General features: G+C 37.6%; 1 protein-coding gene across 6 annotated transcripts; it reads left to right on the top strand.

Moving 5' to 3' along the window:
- The first annotated feature begins 656 nt into the window (after positions 1–656).
- Positions 657–13969, top strand: LOC143706313 (3-oxoacyl-[acyl-carrier-protein] reductase FabG). 6 transcript variants are annotated; one of them, XM_077198106.1, is made up of 12 exons: positions 859–1010; positions 1427–1474; positions 2707–2896; positions 3168–3259; positions 4286–4518; positions 4620–4856; positions 4977–5048; positions 5165–5381; positions 5754–5962; positions 6752–6824; positions 11241–11358; positions 13538–13969. In XM_077198106.1, exons 1-12 carry the CDS (start codon positions 995–997, stop codon positions 13731–13733), a joined length of 1701 nt encoding a protein of 566 aa, XP_077054221.1. In that variant the 5' UTR covers positions 859–994; the 3' UTR covers positions 13734–13969. The 6 variants fall into 6 exon arrangements, with proteins under 6 accessions (XP_077054222.1, XP_077054223.1, XP_077054225.1 ...); XM_077198105.1 differs by having other exon boundaries at positions 4977–5054; XM_077198107.1 differs by lacking the exon at positions 1427–1474 and having other exon boundaries at positions 657–1010; positions 4977–5054.
- The last annotated feature ends 6273 nt before the right edge of the window (positions 13970–20242 follow it).

The raw sequence follows: 20242 nt of genomic DNA, 5'->3' as shown, positions 1-20242 counted from the left end.
GGCTGGGGGCCACAAAGGAGATTATTATGGGCCCTCCAATCGTTATGGGCCCAGGTTTACAGTTCTCCCTTTTATGGCCCCCCACAAAGTCCCCCTTCTCAATCTATGTATTTTTGAGTAAAAAAAAAAAAATACCCCCTGCAAAAGTCAATATTATTCACATTATATTTACATATACATATACATTACATATATTTACGTTATATTTAGTTGGTTACATCTTTGCATCTTGCAGAGTTTCACACAGCTCATTTTATGGTAGAACCATAAACGACATAGGCTACCCTGCCCTACGAAAGCTATCCTGCAGAATTTTGCTCCAACCCTGATCAAACATTCCTGAAAAATCTTCTGAATTACTTGAAAATTATATCTTGTATCAAAAATTGCATTATATAGGCTTCTTTATCGGGATGGAGGTAAACTCTGCCGGACAGATAAGCTCAAGGGCAATAATTACTGTAGCCTATGCCTACATTCTCTCACCATACAAGCCGTTTTTAGAAGTAGGCCTACTGATCACCAGTCTAAAAATAAGAAATTTAATTTCTCTAGCTTAGTCTGTAACAAGGGACCTGTGAATATCCTGAAGGATGAACAGATTTTTTGTATGTGCTCAAACGGGTGGGTTTGTGGGGCGTGAAATGCGATTCACAGGGGTCAGACAGCAGCAGCCTCAAACTCAGCCGTGCTTAGAAGCGCATTTATGTAGTGTACACACGCCTTTTTACTGTCTATGGTACACACACACACACACACACACACACACACACGCACGCACGGCACGAGAGAGAGAGAGAGAGAGAGAGAGCGAGAGCGAGAGCGAGAGCGCTGCTCACGGACAAAAACTGAGCCATGCATTGACTGAGAATTATTTAACTTGTGTAAGTTTGTGACGTGATAGTTTGCATAACGTTTATGCTTGTAAGGTGGACTTGTGCAACGGGTAACACGGCCAACACAACTCTTCCAATTCAAACTACGAGGATTCGCTATGCAGGCAGCAAAAGGTATGTTTACGTGCGTCGGGTTGTATTGCCGAACTATTTACAGATTGCTAACCTTACATGACTAGTAAAACTGCACATTTTCTGAAATAAAGTCAGTTTGTTTGTTGCAACAGAACGAATGCGTGTTTAATTTAGTCTTACAACTCTTATGAGAATTTACACAGCCGAAAATAACTTTAAAAGTCACGAGTGGGATTCCAGTCAGGGTTAGTGTCACTGAGCTCCTTCAGAGGTGTCGAGTAGCGTAGGATAGCCTACACTCTTAAAAATAAAGGTTAGAAAATGACTACATATTTTTGTAGCGGTGCAATGAATAGAGCAACCATTTTTGTTTCACGAAAGGAGCTTTCAGTTACTAGTTTTAGAGGAATTAAAAATAAAAAAACCTAAAGAACCTGTTTCCACTATTTTTGTAGGCCTAAATTTCCAGGATGTTAAGTTTCTTCATGGAACCACCAATGCACGTAAATAAACTCGCTTTTAAGAGTTTAAGTAGTTTAAGACTAGTGAACGCGTGCAGCAAATCATACAGACAACACGCAGACCTTCGATTTAAAGGGATAGTTCACTCAAAAATTTAAATTCTGTCGTTATTCACCCTCGTGTCGTTCCAAACCCGTAAGACTTTTTGATGAAATCTGAGAGCTTTCTGTCCCTCCATTGACAGCTACGCAATTTAATCTTTGACGCTAGTGAAACTGAATCGAGAGGTTTTGTCCGAATTTTCAGAAGAGACACGATTGCTTTATGAGCAGATTGAATTTAGGCTTTTTTTCCAAATACAAACAATCATCAACTTCACACATCAGTTGTGGTAAACGGAAGCTCAATGATGTTTGCTTGATGTGCCAGAACCAATGAGGTTCATTCTTGTGTGTTGCGCAGAGTTTGAGCTTCTGCAAGAACCAATGAGGTTTATTCTCGTGTGTTACATAGCACATTTGAACTCTGAGCTTCTGTTTATGTGCTCTTAACAATGTTTAAATTTGAATAAAAGCCTAAATTCAATCTGTTTATCTGAAACGATCTTCAGAAGTCTCTTCAGAAAATTTGAACTAAACCGCTCAATTCATGTGGATAAGTTTTACTATCTCTTTATGAACTTTTGAAGCATCAAAGTGTTGTGTAGCTGTAAATGGAGGGACAGAACGCTCTCAGATTTCATCCAAAAGGTCTTCATTTGTGTTCCTAAGATGAATGAAAGTCTTACGGGTTTGGAACGACATGAGGGTGAGTAATTAATGACAGAATTTTCATTTTTGTGTAAACTAACCCTTTATGTGAAATGTGATGAGGTTATAAGAGGTTCTATATTGTCTTTTGTAAGTGTAGACAGTGTTGGAAACCAATTGCACCCAGAATTTTTGGTAACTTTGAATGATTGTAAGTAGGACAAGTAAAATGGCTCACGTGTTTGTTCAATACATTAGGATTTTTCAAAGGCTACAAAGGTTATGTGATATGTGACCTGTATGAGAAATTACACAGTCTTGGTGTGCTATGTAACCAGTTCTCACTTCTAAACCTTAGTTTAGGCCAACTACCAGGTAGTAGGCATCAGTAATTAAGTGTTGTAGCTGAATCACATACCTCTGTAGAAGCTCAAATATAACATTTCCATGATTATAAACATCATAACACATCTAGCCATAAAATCACATACTACTTATTCGCTAATCCATCTTATGAATATTAGTTTCAGACACTCCTGTGGAGTTTGTCGTTGAGTACCTGCTGAAGGCTAAAGAGATTGTGGAGAATAATGCAAATATTCCAGCTGGGCTGCGTGATAATCTTCAGAAGGCCCTGGACATCGCTAGCGGATTGGATGGTTACCTAGAACAAATGAGCAGCCAGGAGAGTGAACCGTTGGCTGAGTTGTATAGGTAACCAAAACTCTGCAGATTACCAGTTCTGTGAATAATGTGTCTTTATTTAGGGTGTGTTTCTGTGTTTGTCCTGAAGCTGTTTGTGCAGTGCAAGCTTATTTGGCTATAATGTTTTATGAACTATATAAGACACTTAACCCCTAATTGCTCCAGAGGCGTGCGACCTCTGAAATATAGCAATTGTAAGTCGCTTTGGATAAAAGCGTCAGCTAAATGAATAAATGTAAATGTAAAATCGTCATAGATTCACATTTTTTATTTTCTGTAGGAAATCAGTTTCTCATGACTGGAACAAGGTGCATGAGGATGGAAAAACCTTATTCAAGCTGCCTATTACATGCATAACTGGACAGGTAGAAGGTATACATCTTGAAAATACAAATCTTTTTTTTTTTAATTGCAAGATTTAGTCAATATTTTAATCTCCACTTTGAATACTTTCTTTGATCAGTTCATACTACCATTCAAAAAGTTTGGGTCCGTACATTTATTTTTTTTTAGTTTTTTTAAAGAAATGAATACTTTTATTCAGCAAGGATACATTAAATTGGTCAAAGGTGACAGTAAAGAAATTTATAATGTTACAAAAAAATTATATTTCGAATAAATGCTGTTCTTTTAACCTTTCTATTTATTAAAGTTAAATTCATCACTGTTTCACCAAAAATATCAAGCAGCAAAACCATTTTCAACTCTGATAATAATAATAAATTTTTACTTGAGCATCAAGTCAGCATTTTAGAATGATTTCTGAAGGAGGATAGCGTGGCACTGAAGACTGAATATTCAGCTTTGCCGTCACAGGAATGAATTACAGTGCTTATTAAAATAGCCCCACATCATCACATTCCCTTCACCATACCTAGAGATTGGAATGGGGTACTTTCCATAAGATCATCTCTCAATGCAAATCAAACCAGCTATTATGCTAAAACAAATGAAATAACACCATGCCAATCTCTAGGTATGGTGAAGGGTATGTGATGATGTGGGGCTATTTTAATTCCAAAGGCCAAGGGAACTTTATCAGGATGCATAATATCCTGGATCCATCAAATAGCTGGCCTTTAAAAATAAAAGCCTGCCTTTATGGGAATTTATCATAGGAGTTTACTGACTTTTGTATTTTAAGGAAGAACATTTACAGTATTTATTTAAGATGCATTATTCATTCACAAAGAAAATTGGTGTCCTAAAAGGTTGGATTGTTCCTCATTTAGTTCATTAAGGCATTAAGATCAATTTCTTTTTTTAGTCAACTTTAGCATGGGTGTATTCACTAATGCTAAGCACTGTATACTTTAAAATATATGAATATGGTAGAAAACAGTTATTTTATATTGTTATTGTCATTAAAAACATATACTGTTTATTGTCATTCTATAGGTCAGGTATTGAAGATGCTGGTCCACATGACTAAAGCAAAGAGGGTCTTAGAGATAGGAATGTTCACAGGATATGGGGCCTTGTCAATGGCAGAAGCCTTACCAGAAAATGGCCAACTTATTGCCTGTGAGCTCGAGCCTTACCTGAAAGACTTCGCACAACCTATATTTGACAAGTCTCCCCATGGTAAAAAGATAACTGTAAAGACCGGGCCTGCCATGGATACCCTAAAGGTTGGACACCCCGCCAGCTCTACATGTCAGCTTTTAAACATGTCCTGCCCTGCAAGGAATTTTTATTATTTTGTTTAAAAAAATGCTCCACTGTTTTGCAGGAATTAGCTGCCACAGGAGAGCAGTTTGACATGGTTTTCATCGATGCTGACAAACAGAACTACATAAACTATTACAAGTTCCTCCTGGACCATAACCTTTTGCGGATAGATGGTGTTATATGTGTAGACAACACACTGTTTAAAGGAAGAGTTTACCTCAAGGATTCAGCAGATGATATTGGAAAAGCCTTGAAAGATTTTAATCAGTTTGTCACAAATGATCCTCGAGTAGAGCAGGTATGCCTGTTCTTCTCTCTAATGTTAACTTTTATTCATGTTAAAAAATTGATATTTTACAATAAACAATCAAATATTTTTGTTATGTGTCTGAATTTGTCAGTCAACCATTTTTTATAGGTTATTATTCCTCTGAGAGATGGCCTGACTATAATACGAAGAGTGCCCTACACACCTCAGGCAAACACACAGGTGGAGGTATTTTTTATGCCTTAATTGATTTTAGGCTCAAATAATTGCTTTTTTTTTAATGCAAATTGCCAGTACAGCTGTTGATCAAGGCAATGATGATGATCTATGCTTCATAGAGCATTGTAACCTATGACGAGGTGTTTCGAGGAGTCCAAGGCAAGCAAGTGCTGGACAGGCTACGTTTGGATGGGAAAGTGGCCTATGTGACCGGGGCCGGTCAGGGCATCGGCAGGGCCTTCGCACATGCTCTCGGAGAGGCTGGAGCCAAAGTCGCCATCATAGACATGGACAAGGGAAAGGCTGAAAATGTGGCCCATGAACTGACTTTGAAAGGTAAGTGGTTTTCGGTAATTGAAACGAAATAAAATATAAATATTTGATAAAAAACTTAAAGAATCTAATTGCTAAAACCTAAACTAAAATGAATATATAAAATTCACAAAGTTTTATTTGCATGGAAAAATATAAATAATAATTAAATAGAAAAGAATACTGCTTAATATTCTATTTATAATGTTTACATTACTTGATTTGATCAGCAGATGGCGCCCTAGTATCATAGTTCCAAACTTTCCCTGCTTTTCAGATGGATTTTGACATCTTTTGTCTATATAGTCTTTAAAACAGGGACAAACACATTTATTTCATAATATACTAAAGTTTTGTTTGTGTCTTATAATTTGTTTCTTGTATATGTCGTTACAGGCATTTTGAGCATGGCTGTGGCTGCAGACATTAGCAAACCAGAGGACGTTGAGCAGATGATTGACGATATTGTTTCAAAATGGGGCACAATTGACATCGCTTGCAACAACGCTGGCATCAACAAAAACTCTGCTAGTGAGGACACCAGTCTAGATGAATGGGACCAAACCTTTAATGTTAACCTCAGAGGGACTTTCATGTGTTGCCAGGTACCACATAATTTATGCATTTTATTTGTCATTAATTGCAGCTGAGATAAACCATTTAGTTTAAGCTTTGCTGAAAAAGACAATCATGGTAATAATACAGCACGCAACTGCTAAAGATTTCATCGACCCACAGTCAGCATCATGCTGTAACCAGAAGGGACCTAGATAAGATTAGACATGACCAAAGGTTAAATTTAGATTATTTGTATGTTTTTTTTTTTGCCTGAAAGGGGACCCAGGTTCAAATCTTCACCTTACATATAGTTTTTACAATACTAAACCAAGCAAAATTGCCACTGAACCTAACAGCCATTGATCACCACACATATTTTGTATGTTTGAGAGCAGTTTTAACATTTTGTCACATGGGTTGCCACTACTTCTATTTTGCCAAACTTTTGCAGATTCTGATTGCTTTTGTATATTAGCAACAACTTTTCCATGAGTTTCTGACATTTCCCGGGAGACGGAATAAAAGCTTTGATAGGTGAACAGAGAAGTGTGAAGGAAAGTGATTTCATACCTACAGCATTAGAAGACATTAAATCCTGCTAGGCACCAGATAAATCAGAGTAAGCTGTTTTACACAAAACCGGGAGGTGATGGAGATGCCTTATGCGCATTAAAATGAACGCCCAGAGTTTTTGACACTTTTTGTCTCTCTCCTCATGCGGGGATTGTTATTCCTCTCCCTGTAGACTGTAGACGTGCAAGTCTGATTAGTGAAGGTGTCAATACTTTCCTCTGAAAGCACATTTGTCTCTTCTCTCCCTCAAATTACCGCCTTAGGCGGCCGGTCGTGTCATGCTGAAGCAAGGATACGGCAAGATAATCAACACAGCTTCCATGGCCAGTTTAATAGGTGAGTGATGATTTTTATGCCGCCATAAGCTGAGATATTACACTGTCTCTTCCCTCTGAATTTAATACTCTCATCAAACGTAGGGGTGGGGTTTTGGAAAGAGATGTTTTTGTAATACCGTATAGGTACACTTGTCCATGATTTAAGACGAGGAAAAATGGTTTAGAAATCTATTATAAAACACGTACCATGCTATTAGAAATGTACTCTTTATATTCATGTCAGTTTCACAAGTTTTTGAAAAATACCATTATACACAAAGAAAAGTTTGTTTAAAAAATGTCATGTGGTATCAAGTAGTTAACCATCAAGAAAATTGTGTATATTTATATATATATAATGTTATGTATGTGCATGAAGTGAAAAGTATACCATACTACTTGATAAGGTTTTCTTTTAATGAGGCCTTTTCTTCATTATGTTTTCACTTTTGTATTACCCTGGCATTTTTTACTTATACTACATCAAAATGAATTTTAATACAGAAATTAGAAACATGCTATTCATGGAATCATCTTTAGGTTTTTAAACAGCCTGCACCATACAGCTTTTAACACACCAAAATGACCAGTCAAGAAACGCTGCTAAATTGTAATACACCTTTACAGATGTGACATATTTGTGCTCAAACTGTCTGTATTCAACCATCACTGGCCCTTTTATTGTTTGTTCAACCGTATTGCCCCTCACAAGGCTGTTTTTGCATCATTATAAGCATGACAACTGTGTAACGCTGTTGAAAGGCTGTAAATTGCAAAGGCTTGTTCAGCCTCGTGTAAAGGGACTTCCTGGTATGCCGCCGGTCCTGGGGGCTCCGTTTAGAGCTGCGGAATCAAAACAGTGTTTGGTTTTTATGCAGCATGCTGTAAACGAACTTTATTTGCTACGCAGCGTAACTAAATTTCTCCAACAGGTCCCTCGCTGTGCAACAGCAGCACTCCATCAACAGTGTAGTCAAGTAGCCAATAAACTTGTGTACCATATGGACGCTAGTCCCAACTGTGGGTGCAATCTGTAACAAAAGAGCATGCTGCTAAAGGAAGGAGAGAGAGTGAGAGAGAGAGAGAGAGAGAGAGAGAGAGAGAGAAGGGGGAGTAGAGGGCAAGGGGAAAAAGTGATCAATTACTCACATTACAAACAGTCCTTCAGGAATTTTCTTTATTGGCCTGGACATCTGTTATAATATTGTCATAATGTGTAATCAGATGGGGGCTGTTGTAGCCAAGTTGGGGAATACATCTTGAAAGTCCCATTAAAATGCACAATGACACTACCTCTGTCCATCTGGTGAATAGCAGTGTTTTCCCATCTCCTTTTCTCTTCTGCATTCCCTTCGACAACTGTAAGTACATTTTGGAATATTTCAAATTATCTTTTTGGATTTGTATTTTTCTGCTGTTCGGCCCATTGATGAAAGAGGTATTTGACCTATCATAGAAGATAGGTGGCGTCATGCATTTACACATGAAGTGATACCTCAACAATACTGGCTGTTAAAGAGTTAGTTGACCCAAAAATGTAAATTCTGTTATCAATTCTACACCCTTGTCATTTCAAACCTATATGAGTTTCTTTCCTTTGTGGAGCACAAATAGAAATGCTTAGAAGAATGTTCACGCAGCTTTTTTTTTGTATACAGCAAAAACATATTGTGAGCAGGAGCTGTCAAGCTCTAAAAGGGACTAAAGAGCACCATAAAAGTAGTTCACATGACTCATGCACTATATTTCAATTATTTTAAAGCCATACGATAGCTTAGTATGGGGAACAGATTCGATTCACTGAAAATCTCAAAAATCCGCTGACAGCATTCCATGAAACATGTTCCACTGTATAAAGAAATCACATAGGTTTGGAGCCACATGATGGTGACAAAATTATGACCAAATTGCCTTTTTTGGTGAGTGAGATATCCCTTTAAAGCTATAATATGTAATTTTTTTTCGCCGCTAGGGGTTGCTAACATCTTACAATAACAAAGGCGTAGGTTGATGACGCATAAGTGGAATTATGGAACTTGTCGTCATGCTGATGGATCTAATAATGTTTATGGATGAGGGAATACATTGATGTTTTTGTGGTATGAAGCAGGGAGCGATTGCTAATGAGAGACATATTTCAGCGCCACATGCGAGTCCCACTTATATAAAGGAATGAGGACATTTCATTCTACCGAACTACCCGCAAGTGCAGTATTACTACTAACACAGGTCAGTCAGTTTATTAGACGGATGAAACTTGTGAGGTAACGCAAAACTGTTTCACTTGGTCTACACTATCACACTAAACAGCATTTGAGTGTTGTGAAAGTTATGTTATTCTATGTGATAGTTTGTTGGCTAAATGAGACTAGCAGTAAGCTAGATCAACATTAGAATAACATACTGATCATATTTTAACATTTCATCATGTTGAGCTATATAACATTGATTTGTTTTATGTACATTTGCTCACCTGTCTAATAAAGTGCATGCAAAGTGCATGCAAGTCGAAGTTTGTTGCGGACATGGAGCTTTCGGCCTCTCGAAAACGCCACGCTGATATTGATCCTCGTTTTAGTTCTCCTTTTGTCCCAAAGTCTGCTTGCCATGGTCCATAATGTTTGAACAAACAACAACAGCGTGCCGCTTGACGTTTCGCAGTTGTCCACGTCTGTCGCCATGGTTACTATGGCAGTACGAGCGGAAACCAGGAATAACGCGGATATTACGTCATTAACAGGCGACAATGACCAGGGATGAGCCATTATTTAAAATTGGAGTTCCTCTGAAATTAAAATCGTTGGGAACTTTTGGGATATTTTAAGTACACAACTGCAGGAAATATATCACACTCCAAGTGATATTTGGTTATTTTATTACAAAAATCGTACATATTGTACCTTTAATACTCGGGTCTTGGATGACAAATCAGGCTCTGATGACATTACATTGACCTGCAACATCTCTGAAATTTACAGATCAGAGAGGAACCTTGTTTCTTTGCTTTTAAAATGTGAAATGAAAATCTGTGTGAATGTTAAATGTGATTGAAGTTTCACTTTCCTCTTTATCCTCACAAGCTGACTGCTCTTTAAAAGCGCAATGTTCTTTGAAACATCAATGCCGCCCAGAGGCATATAAAAAGGCGTGTTCTTTCACTGCATTTTCAGCTAGGATTAATACTTGTTGGCCTTTTTGTGTGCCGATAAGACAGACCTAGAGCCCTGAAGCTTATTTGTAGGCAAAGAACGACCTAATTTTTATGATTTTTTATAAAAGTGGTTTCCCTCGAAAACCAGGCCCAGGAGCAACCTGACAATTGTCCGGTTAGCATTTCTCCTTTAAAACAAACGAGGGGCCAGAGACCACAAACCTATCTCCACAGGACTGGCCGCTGCCTTCGCACAGCTGTGCCGTATTTATCATCCCGCTCCCAACCACGGCAATTTGGCAGTGAGATCACCGGGTGACGAGGTTAACTACTAAAGTTGCATGTAACTTGGAGCCTCCCTCGTGATGATTAATCAAGCAAGCCCCTTTTTCCCTGCATCGCATGCAGCGTCGAGCATCTGTGATGGTCAAGGCAAACAAATGGCGTTTTGCCTTTGTTTCTGAAGATGATGCACACCGAACATCCCCAGTAATTAATTTTACATCGCTTCATCTGCGGGGTCCCAAAAGCTAATGAAAGTGTTTTCATGTCACATTGGAGTTCAAGACCCTCTCACTGAGTTATGAGGGGAATGAAGTAATCGGGCCTTGTATTAATCACATGTTTAGGTCATTACAGAGTATGATATGGATTTTAATGTGTGTTTCAAAGTTGGTTTAATTAATTTCAATTTATTGATGTAACACTTTTCGCAATTGCTTCAATGCTGGTTCCATTAAGTTACCAGATGCAGACATTTGAAGGTTTTTTCTTCTGGAAAAATGGAGCAAAATTATTGATGGCTCATCTTGAGATGTGCACAAATGTTTTGTCCAATAAAATGGTACCAGCAAAACAGGGTTTTCTTGTGACATAAACTGAAGACTTTAGACTATTCAAAAAAAGGACAGCCCCTTTGATTATGTCCCATCTCATGCTCCTGTTTAAGGATTTTTAAAATAAAAATTCTATTCATTTTCTCCACAGACAAATTTTTTTTTAATGATACCATAAACAAGAACTCTTTATTAAAGATGTTTTAAAAATCCCTATGGAGAAAATCAATGGGAACAATACTTCTGGACCCAAGGTCACTATTGGGAACAATACTTTTTGCCCCCAGTTACTATTGTCCAGTATAGGAAATACACTCACTTCAATGTCACGATTTCATCAAATCACTTAATAGAAATTCAATGTTAGAAAGAGGATGTCAATGAAATGACAGAAAACTGATAAAAATGTTCTTAATAATTTTTAAATGTGCTGTGTCCTTCTCAATAGTGCCGCACCCACAGAAGCAACTGTCCTATAACACATCCAAAGCTGGGGTGGTAAAGCTCACTCAAACCCTGGGCACAGAGTGGATCGACCGAGGCGTTCGAGTCAATTGCATCTCCCCGTAAGTGACCATGGACTGTGCTTTCTGGGTTATAGGGATAGTTCAGCCAAAAATGAAAATTCTGTCATCACTTACTCATCCTCAAGTTGTTCAAAACCTGTAAGAGTTTCTTTGTTCTGTTGAACACAAAAGAAGATATTTTAAAGAATGCTGGTTACAGACAGTTGACGGTAGCCATTGGCTTCCATAGCATTTTTTTTCCTACTATGGATGTCAATGGCTACCATCAACTGTTTTATTACCAACATTCTTTAAAATGTTTTGTATTGTGTACAACAGAACAAAGAAACTCATACAGGTTTGGAAAAACATAAGGGTGAGTAAGTGATGACAGAATTTTCATTTTTGGGTGAACTAACCCTTTAAGTCATAATTTCACTGGAATACATTTTTATTGCTGCTAACTTGATTATTTCCCTCTACAAGCAATCTTAAGCAGAGTCACATGCTACGGTTCTTCCCTGTATTATGTTTTCGAATGTAACACATGAATCAATGCCACTTTTTTGTGCAAACAAAAAAGGCCTTTCTCTCTTCAAATATACATTGCACCAATTAAACAGAGTGAGCAGTTGTTTGATATTTAAGTGGAAACTTAATTTGTTTTGACAGGGTCAAAAGCATTATTTTCCACAATGGGCCACACAATTGAGACTCAGTTACTAAATTACAGTGTGAAACAATGCAACCCGGCTTAATTGGATGACGTCTAGAGGGATGAGTAGAGCAAACAGTTTCTTTAATTGTTATATTCAATTAGGGATTCAAATTAGCCTCTTCAGCTGAAGTGTCAGCAAAACAATGGCAGCCTTGTTTGTATCTATTTGTCAGCGCAGTTCTTCTGAGGAAAGGAAGAAAAGAGCAAGAGGAAGCGTGCGCGTGTCGCTTGAAGCCGAGCATCCCCAAGCCCCCGTGGTTCCCACAGCAAATCCGCAACACGCGTGCATGTGCTCTTTATTCATTTCTGCAAAGCACCAGCTTGTTTTCTAATTTTAATTTGCGAGGAAGCAATTCCTTTCTCTCTGCCGAACTCCCACTCCTCCCTCAAATACGAGGTCTCTCAATGGGCCCCTGATTTCTGTGAAGTGACGGTTGGTAAATATGCATACAGGCGGCGGGACCACAATTAGCGCGTGTGAGGTTGACTGCCACCTGATTTCATTGGCAACTTTAGCCGCGACAGTGATAAGCTGCATTATCTACAAAATTGGCTGAGGGAAAACAGTAAGCCTTTGATTGCCAGGACGGGTTCCCAGATAAAGCTGTGCTGATGAGAAATATAATTGAGATTTAAATATGCTAGCCAAAGGTGTCACATGCTACTTCAGCGCCTCTGATTTAGCCGCGGTGACGGGTTTGGTATCAAGTTGAATTGAATATATTCGGCCAGGCTTAAATGGCGTGGAAGGCTGTTGGGGAATTGGTCTGTCATTGAGTGTGTGAACAGACAGGCTGCATTTCCCATGCGGATGTCTCTCTGTGAAGTACGTTCGTTCCAAATTGGTGTGCATTTCCCTTAGTTAGGGACAAAAGCGCCACTGAAGTTCAAACATAATTTCCAATTGATGTGGTCAGTTGTTGATCCAGACTGGCTATCTCATAAGGAATGTGCTCAAATGGATTAAGGAATTATTCTAAAAAACATAAGAATAAAGGGTAATAATTGACTTTATCCTTTGGAAATTGTTTGGATTGTGTGCATTCTGTACCAAATGGATTAATGGAAACAGCATATCAATTTATTAATATATGATAACATAATAAATATATATATATATATATATATATATATATATATATATATTTGGTGCTTTGAGAACTTTTTTTATTATTATCACAGTTAAAAAAATGTTGTGCTGCTTATTTTGTGGAAAGATTAATAGAAAGTAATAATAATATACCACTTACTAGATAGTAAATAGGGTCAGTTTTGATTTCATGTCAGCTTGAAGACTTCTGAAGTTCAGTTAGAAGTGTGTCAATCACACTATCTATCCATCAGAGCAAAATGAACCAGTGTAAACACAATCAGAGCTGTTCTGCTCAATACTGAGGTCCTTGAAGGATAGCCAACTTCATTTTATGTCACTGTGACTGCTATAACTGAAGCAAGTGGCCCTGAAACAACACTGTCTCCCTGCCTCTCATGTCTGATCTCTCTCTTTTTTTTTCTCGACAGTGGTATTGTTGACACCCCTCTCATCCATTCAGAGAGTCTGGAGCCTCTAGTTCAGCGCTGGCTGTCAGATATCCCAGCCGGACGACTGGCTCAAGTGACAGACCTCCAAGCTGCAGTGGTATACTTGGCATCTGACGCCTCCGACTACATGACAGGGCATAACTTAGTCATAGAGGGTGGTCAGAGTCTGTGGTAGAGAAAGTTTGCCTCTCAGATTTGGTAATACACTCTCACCCACTGTTCCTAAAGGAGTGACTAACTTGATTTTAATGATGCAGTGCATTGGTGAAGGGATGTACTGTACATTTTAAGTAATCAAAGAATCCAGCATAAGAACTTTTATAGTGTCTCAATTGTGCATTTTTTAACTAGTGCATTTTTGACTAAGTTTTTATATTTGAACAATTTTACAATAAACACTGCTTTCCACAACATGTTTTTGTTTTCCAAATTTTTCAGATTAAAAGTTAACACAAATTTTATTTAGTGGTATTTGCTCATAGTTGCGGTGCGGGTCACATTTATCGTTGCTTGCCGGAATTTTGCGAGCAAAGTCCAGTCTTTCCAATAGAAATCGTGAGTTTTGCATCTGCGTTGAAAATTCTGCAACACAGATTTTACCCGTGTTCAAGTTTGTCACGTGAATTTGCCTGCTGACCAAAAGAAAGCTCCTTGGTGTGAAAGTGATTTCTGCGTGAGCTGTGCTTCATATCTCTCTATGCTATTGACAATGACAAGTTCACTTTTTTTGCCTGCAAATTTTTGAACAAACACCTTACCCCTAATATTCATACTGGCACAAATTATGCTCAAATTGTACAGCTTGTTGTGGGGAGGTGTGCTATTACTTTTTAAAACCTTCAGACTTACAGTTTTGTGTGGAAATGACTAAGTTTCACATTGAACTCACATTGGTCAAATATGACAGCACAACAAAACAATGCTAAGCTACAACTACTCTCCAAATGGTATTTCCTGCTAAATTTGCTCCCTGATTCAGATGCATCATAAATAACATTTACGATGCATTTGTAATGATACGTATCCCAAAACTACCTGCTATCACACTCGTTTAGGTCTATCCTACCATGTTCAACCTTGTGTATAACACAAGTCTCTTTCAGCATCACCAGCCCTGCAAGGACCTCTTCCCACTGTTATCTTAATTGCTCTCTGTTCTGTGTATATCCCGAAAAACAATACTTAAATGAAAAGGCCAGTGGAGAACTTGACCCCAGTCACTGCAATTATTCTAAAGGAGTGGCCAATTAGTTCCATTAGTAAAGCAATAGGATTGCAGGTATACACATAAATGCCTGTAATATTATGCCATCAGCTAGGATACTCAGGCCAGATATTTACATAATTAGTACTGTAAATGAGGAGATTGATGTTGGAGAGGTTCATTGTTATGTTAGATCGGTGATTCTGTTACTGATCTGAATCCCAGCATCACATTAACTATCAAGATATTCACGTTTAGATCCAAGAATGCAAAATATGCATGTTTTGATGTGTTTAAAATCAGAAATACTACTAATCAGGACTCAATTGTTATTTAATGCAAAAGCTGACGAACATAAAACAGATCCTCTGAGTAGGTTTAAAAGTTAGTCTCCTGGTTTCACAGACAATGTTTAAACCTAGCCCCAGACTAAAATGCATGTTTGAGCTGTTTTATCTGAAAGCAACTTGCTCTGACATATTTTAAAATATGTCGGTGGCATTGTTTTGTCTCAAGATGCACACCAGTAATGTTTTTTCTTTCTTTCTAAGGCACGTTTATAAAAGCTACTTAAATATCCTAATTGTCCACATGCCTAACTTAATCTGGCCTAATCCTGGTTTAATCGAAGACCTTTCTGTAAAACCAGGCCAATGAGTGCTAATAAGAACATCAGTGATTAAATGAAAAAGTGTGATTCATTATCTGTCCACTAAGTGGAAGCATGGAGTAAAAAAGCTTCAGTTCAGTGTGTGCTTTTTTTTATTACCAGCCCAGATCACTGAAGAACTATCAAACTGCCATTGCCCATTGTCTTCATTCTTTACATGGGAAATCTGCAGAAAGAAGATGATTCGTTAATATAAAATGCTGCTCAAACTACTTAAATAAAATTAAGAATACTAGGCTAAATATTTGCTTTATTATTCAGTCTATTGATATTTCAGTGCTACAGAAAAACATGTTTTTGCACATCACAAATGACTTTTGGATTTAGTAGTAAACATATCACTGTGAAAAGGGCTATTTTTTTAATCACCATTTATTCAAAGTATTACATTTTTTATAAATAGTGTACTATAATAATAAAGCTTAAAAGATACATGTGCATATATGTAAAAGTTAATAATAAATATGTATTTAATATTATTATAGAAACTTAAATTGTATGTGTGTATATATATATTAGTGTACTTTTTTTCTCTATATTTCTTTCAGTTTCTCTACACTAGAAATGAATATGGATTAATGTGGGCACTTATACTGCTTTTTCATATTTCTAAGTGAAATAGTGGGACTGGTGGCAATATTTGCAAATCCAAACTCTGTGCAGCACTAAACCAAAAATAATTTAAGATATTAATCTAAATGTTTGTCTCACGTATTATTTATTATACTTTTCAAATGTTATAGCTGATTTTTTTTGTACCATAAATGACGTGTACTAGTTAAAAAGGGTCACAAGACACATTTTAATCAAATCTATTGCACACCTCTTTGTGAAAGTTTCTGACTTCCACTTTTTGACCACTGCTGTACAAATTATGATATATTTTGTTTACTGCTGTAAATTGTTTACAAGTTCTCTTTGAGCGCCTTATTTTCCTTGAACCTCCTGCACCGTAGGTGTTTTTTTTATCGCTAGGGTAGAAGCATTTCTCTTCAAACCTATGACTGCTCCATGATGTGTAAGTGATCTTGAATACATTATTGATGACCTCCTTGAGCTGCAATTACTGTCAGGAGCGTGGGCACGGCTAACTGTGTTGTGCTAAACACGTCTTCAGTGGAAAGAGCAACTTGTGCTTTGCTTGTTCTTTTTCTCTAGAAAAAGTTATTTTTTTCAATATACCATAGTTTCTTCTGTACATGGTATTTAACTCGTTAATGCAAATATCTAAACCTATTACATGGCAGCAACTCAATTTAGGAATGTAGACATGGTCAAGATAATCTGCTGAAGTTCAAAGTGAGCATCAGAATGGGAAAGAAAGGTGATTTTATTGACTTTTTGAACATGGTGGCATGGTTGTTGGTGACAGACCGGCTTGTCCGAGTATTTCAGAAACTTGATCTACTGGGATTTTCATGCACAACCATCTGTAGGCTTTACAGAGAATGGTCTGAAAGAAAAAGAAAAAAATCCAGTGAGCAGCAGTTCTGTGGGTGAGAATGCCTTGTGGATGCCAGAGGACTGAGGAGAATGGCCAGACTGATTTGAGCTGATAGTTACTCAAGTAAGCACTCTCTGCAACCGAGGTCTGCCGAAGAGCATCTCTGAACGAACAACACCTTGCAGTAGAAGATCACGCCGGGTGCCACTCCTGTCACATAAGAACAGGAAACTGAGCCTACAATCACCAAAATTGGAAAAATGTTGCCTGTTAAGTCTCAATTTCTGCTCTAATATTCAGATGGTAGGGTCAGAATTTGGCGTAAACGCTATGAAAGCATGGATCCATCCTGCCTTGTATCAACAGTTCAGGCTGCTGGTGGTGGTGTAATGGTGTGGGGGATGTTTTCTTGGTACACTTTGGGCCCCTTAGTACCAATTGAGTATCGTTCAAATGCCATAGCCTACCTGAGTAAGGTTGCTGACCATGTCCAGCCCTTTATGACCAATGTTTCCATCTTCCGATGGCTACTTCCAGCAGGATAACACACGACACAAGGCTCAAATCATTTCAAACTGGTTTCTTGAACATGACAATGAGTTCACTTAAATGGCTTCCACAGTCAACAGATCTCAATCATATAGAGCACCTTTGGGATTCGGTGGAACAGATGAGAGAGAGAGAGAGTGTGTGTGTGTGTGTGTGCGCGCGCGTGTGTGTGTGTGTATGTGTGATTTTAGTTCATTTTAATTTTTTGTTTCCATTTTATTTTAGTATTATTTTGAAATTAATCTTGACCTAAAAAAAACATCTAGTTTTATTTGTTGTATGTGGTTTACATTATATATATATACATTATGCAGCAACCTTAGTCTATATTAGCTGAGCTGTCTAGAGAGATCTTAATCTGTTTTGTATTATAAAGTGAGTACAAATGTCAGGCTCACACACATTCGTACTTGCACAGATGCCACCGCACTGTAACCTTTCTACGCTGCTTAACAGTTGACATTTGAGAGTCCTTGCTTCAAACTTGGGAATAACAGTGAGATATAATTATTTGCATTTTACAATAAGCAATTATCGATAAACCCAAATTGGTCAACCCCAAGGGGGGCTGAGGGGGGTCATCACGGCAGTGGTAGCTGTTATATCTGTTATGAAATTTTAATTTCAGCGAGAAAATGGCTGACCGTAGACAGACTTGTTTCTCGGAAGACTTTTAGTTGCATTTCAAGCTGTTTGCGAGTGTACAGGAGTTTAATTCTGATGTGTAAGCTCTGTTTATGCCCTGTTTGTGATCTCATGTCTTATTGATGATAGCAAGCGTGCGCTGTTTGTTCGGATCAGGCTCACCTGCTGACATACAGGACTTCAAAATGCATTATGGTGGATAGAAAAGCTACATTTTCACTAAATAATAAAAAGGTTCAACATTTTGTCAACCTGTGCCGTACTGCTCGATTCTATTCGAATAGAGGCGGGAAACGGGCCACACAGATGTGCATTATTCATGTAGACGACTCTGAAGTGTACGACACATCATTCTCACAGATTACGGGCCTGTTTGACCGTAGCTGCCTAAACATTGAACCTCATGAATTACTGATTCACAATTTTTATTTGAATGCTTGCTTTTCTGAGTCACAACAGAATCAATGGGCTGTTTCAAAAACAACTGGTTTGTATCTGAACGTCATAAATTATCAAAGTTGGCTTTCCTAGATGTGCTGTCACAGAAGCCATGTAAAAAAAATCAGCTGATTAACATTTAAATACTTTGTTTTATGCATCATAGCTCCCTTTTTATGGTATGTCAGCCCACTCATGTCTATATTGACAGCTATTTTTAGTCAAGTGTAGCTGTTTTATACTTTCAACCAAATTCTTTGAAAATGTTAATTTGTGTGTGTGTGTGTGTGTGTGTGTGTGTGTGTGTGTGTGTGTGTGTGTGTGTGTGTGTGTGTGTGTGTGTGTGTGTGTAAAATGTGAGTGATAGGCTTTTTTAAATGTAAGGCAGGATTCCAACCTACTGTATGTCTGTCTATCTATTTTTTTTTTTCAATATATATAATATTTTTGGTGGCTATAGCTATACAAAATGCTTAAGGGTGCTCCATTGTATACTCAGTCTAAAAAGAAAAGTTAATATCATGCTTTAAAAAAATTATATGATCAATAAGTTATGACATGTTTTTACATTGCTCATTAAAACTAAGTTATACAAGATTACATTTTTTAAGTCAGTTTAATGTAATTTAAGTTGAAATGACTTAAAGATCTTAACATACTTAAGATACTTAACATTTTAAGCCAGCAACTTTTTTACTGTGCATTTTGGTGATACATACAGTTTGTTTGAACCTTCAGAAATTAATTTCAGCCCTTCTGTTTGTGATCCTTGAGTCATAACCTTCAATACATTCTAAATATTTCCAAAACTCTTGTCTTTTAAAGATTATTGCAATATACCTCATCAGTTTTCTACAAATTTTTCTTTTCTTATCCTCAGACCCCTGTTTTTCCATTATATACAGTATATTTGTCTTCGACTGAAGCTTGTCTGCTCGTTAAAACGGGAAAATTCATAGAACAACCAATTTTGTACTTTGTACATGACATGAGTCTAAACACAAAGTTATGAGTTTGTTGAGCTGAGGTTGTTTTGCCATTACATAAGCAATAACTTCTGGTGATTAATGAGGTGGCCTATTACCTAACACACTGTTGGTATACTTGTTTTCTCTCAGTGACAAGCATGCTCCTTAGGGAAGAAATCTATGGGGAGCTGGATGCATATGTGCTCTGCCATTTTGATGAATGAAAAAGTTGACTCATATGGTGGAAAATTGTTGTCTCTCTTCATAAGAGGAGTTTGGGCTCGCTGCTGGTGGCCCTAAGGGACGTTTAGAGAAGAAAAAAAGAACAACACGACAAATATGTCTTATAAAACCTCTCTGGAGGAGTTCAATTATGTATATTCAACGTATGCCATTCAGTATATGTTAGCGCAGCACTATAAGTGTGAACTGTAAGTTGATGCAGTGTCTGTTGGTTTCAAATGTGCTGTAAAGAAAGCACTATAATGCACTTTCAGCACATCTAGTTCTTGTTTGTAAAGCAAAAAGTGATGCAATTTTCTTTAGAAAGCTTCCATTATGATAAACTGGGCAGAGACTTTGTTCCACTGGCTCTTGAAACACCAGGGCAGGAATCCTGTAAATAAAGCCTCATTTTAAATTCTATTAATAGATGCAACTAACAGCCTTGTGCTATTGCTGGAACCTCATTGCTAAATTTATGCACGTACAGAGAAATCTCATTTGCATTCTATAGACATTCCATATTCTACTCGTGCGTCCAGAG

Source organism: Siphateles boraxobius, unplaced genomic scaffold, assembly GCF_051911475.1.
Source record: "Siphateles boraxobius isolate OS27281-9 unplaced genomic scaffold, OSU_SipBor_1 41, whole genome shotgun sequence".
Lineage (NCBI taxonomy): Eukaryota > Metazoa > Chordata > Actinopteri > Cypriniformes > Leuciscidae > Siphateles > Siphateles boraxobius.
The sequence above is the reverse complement of the archived record's forward strand: the minus strand, read 5'-3'. Positions and strand labels throughout refer to the sequence as shown.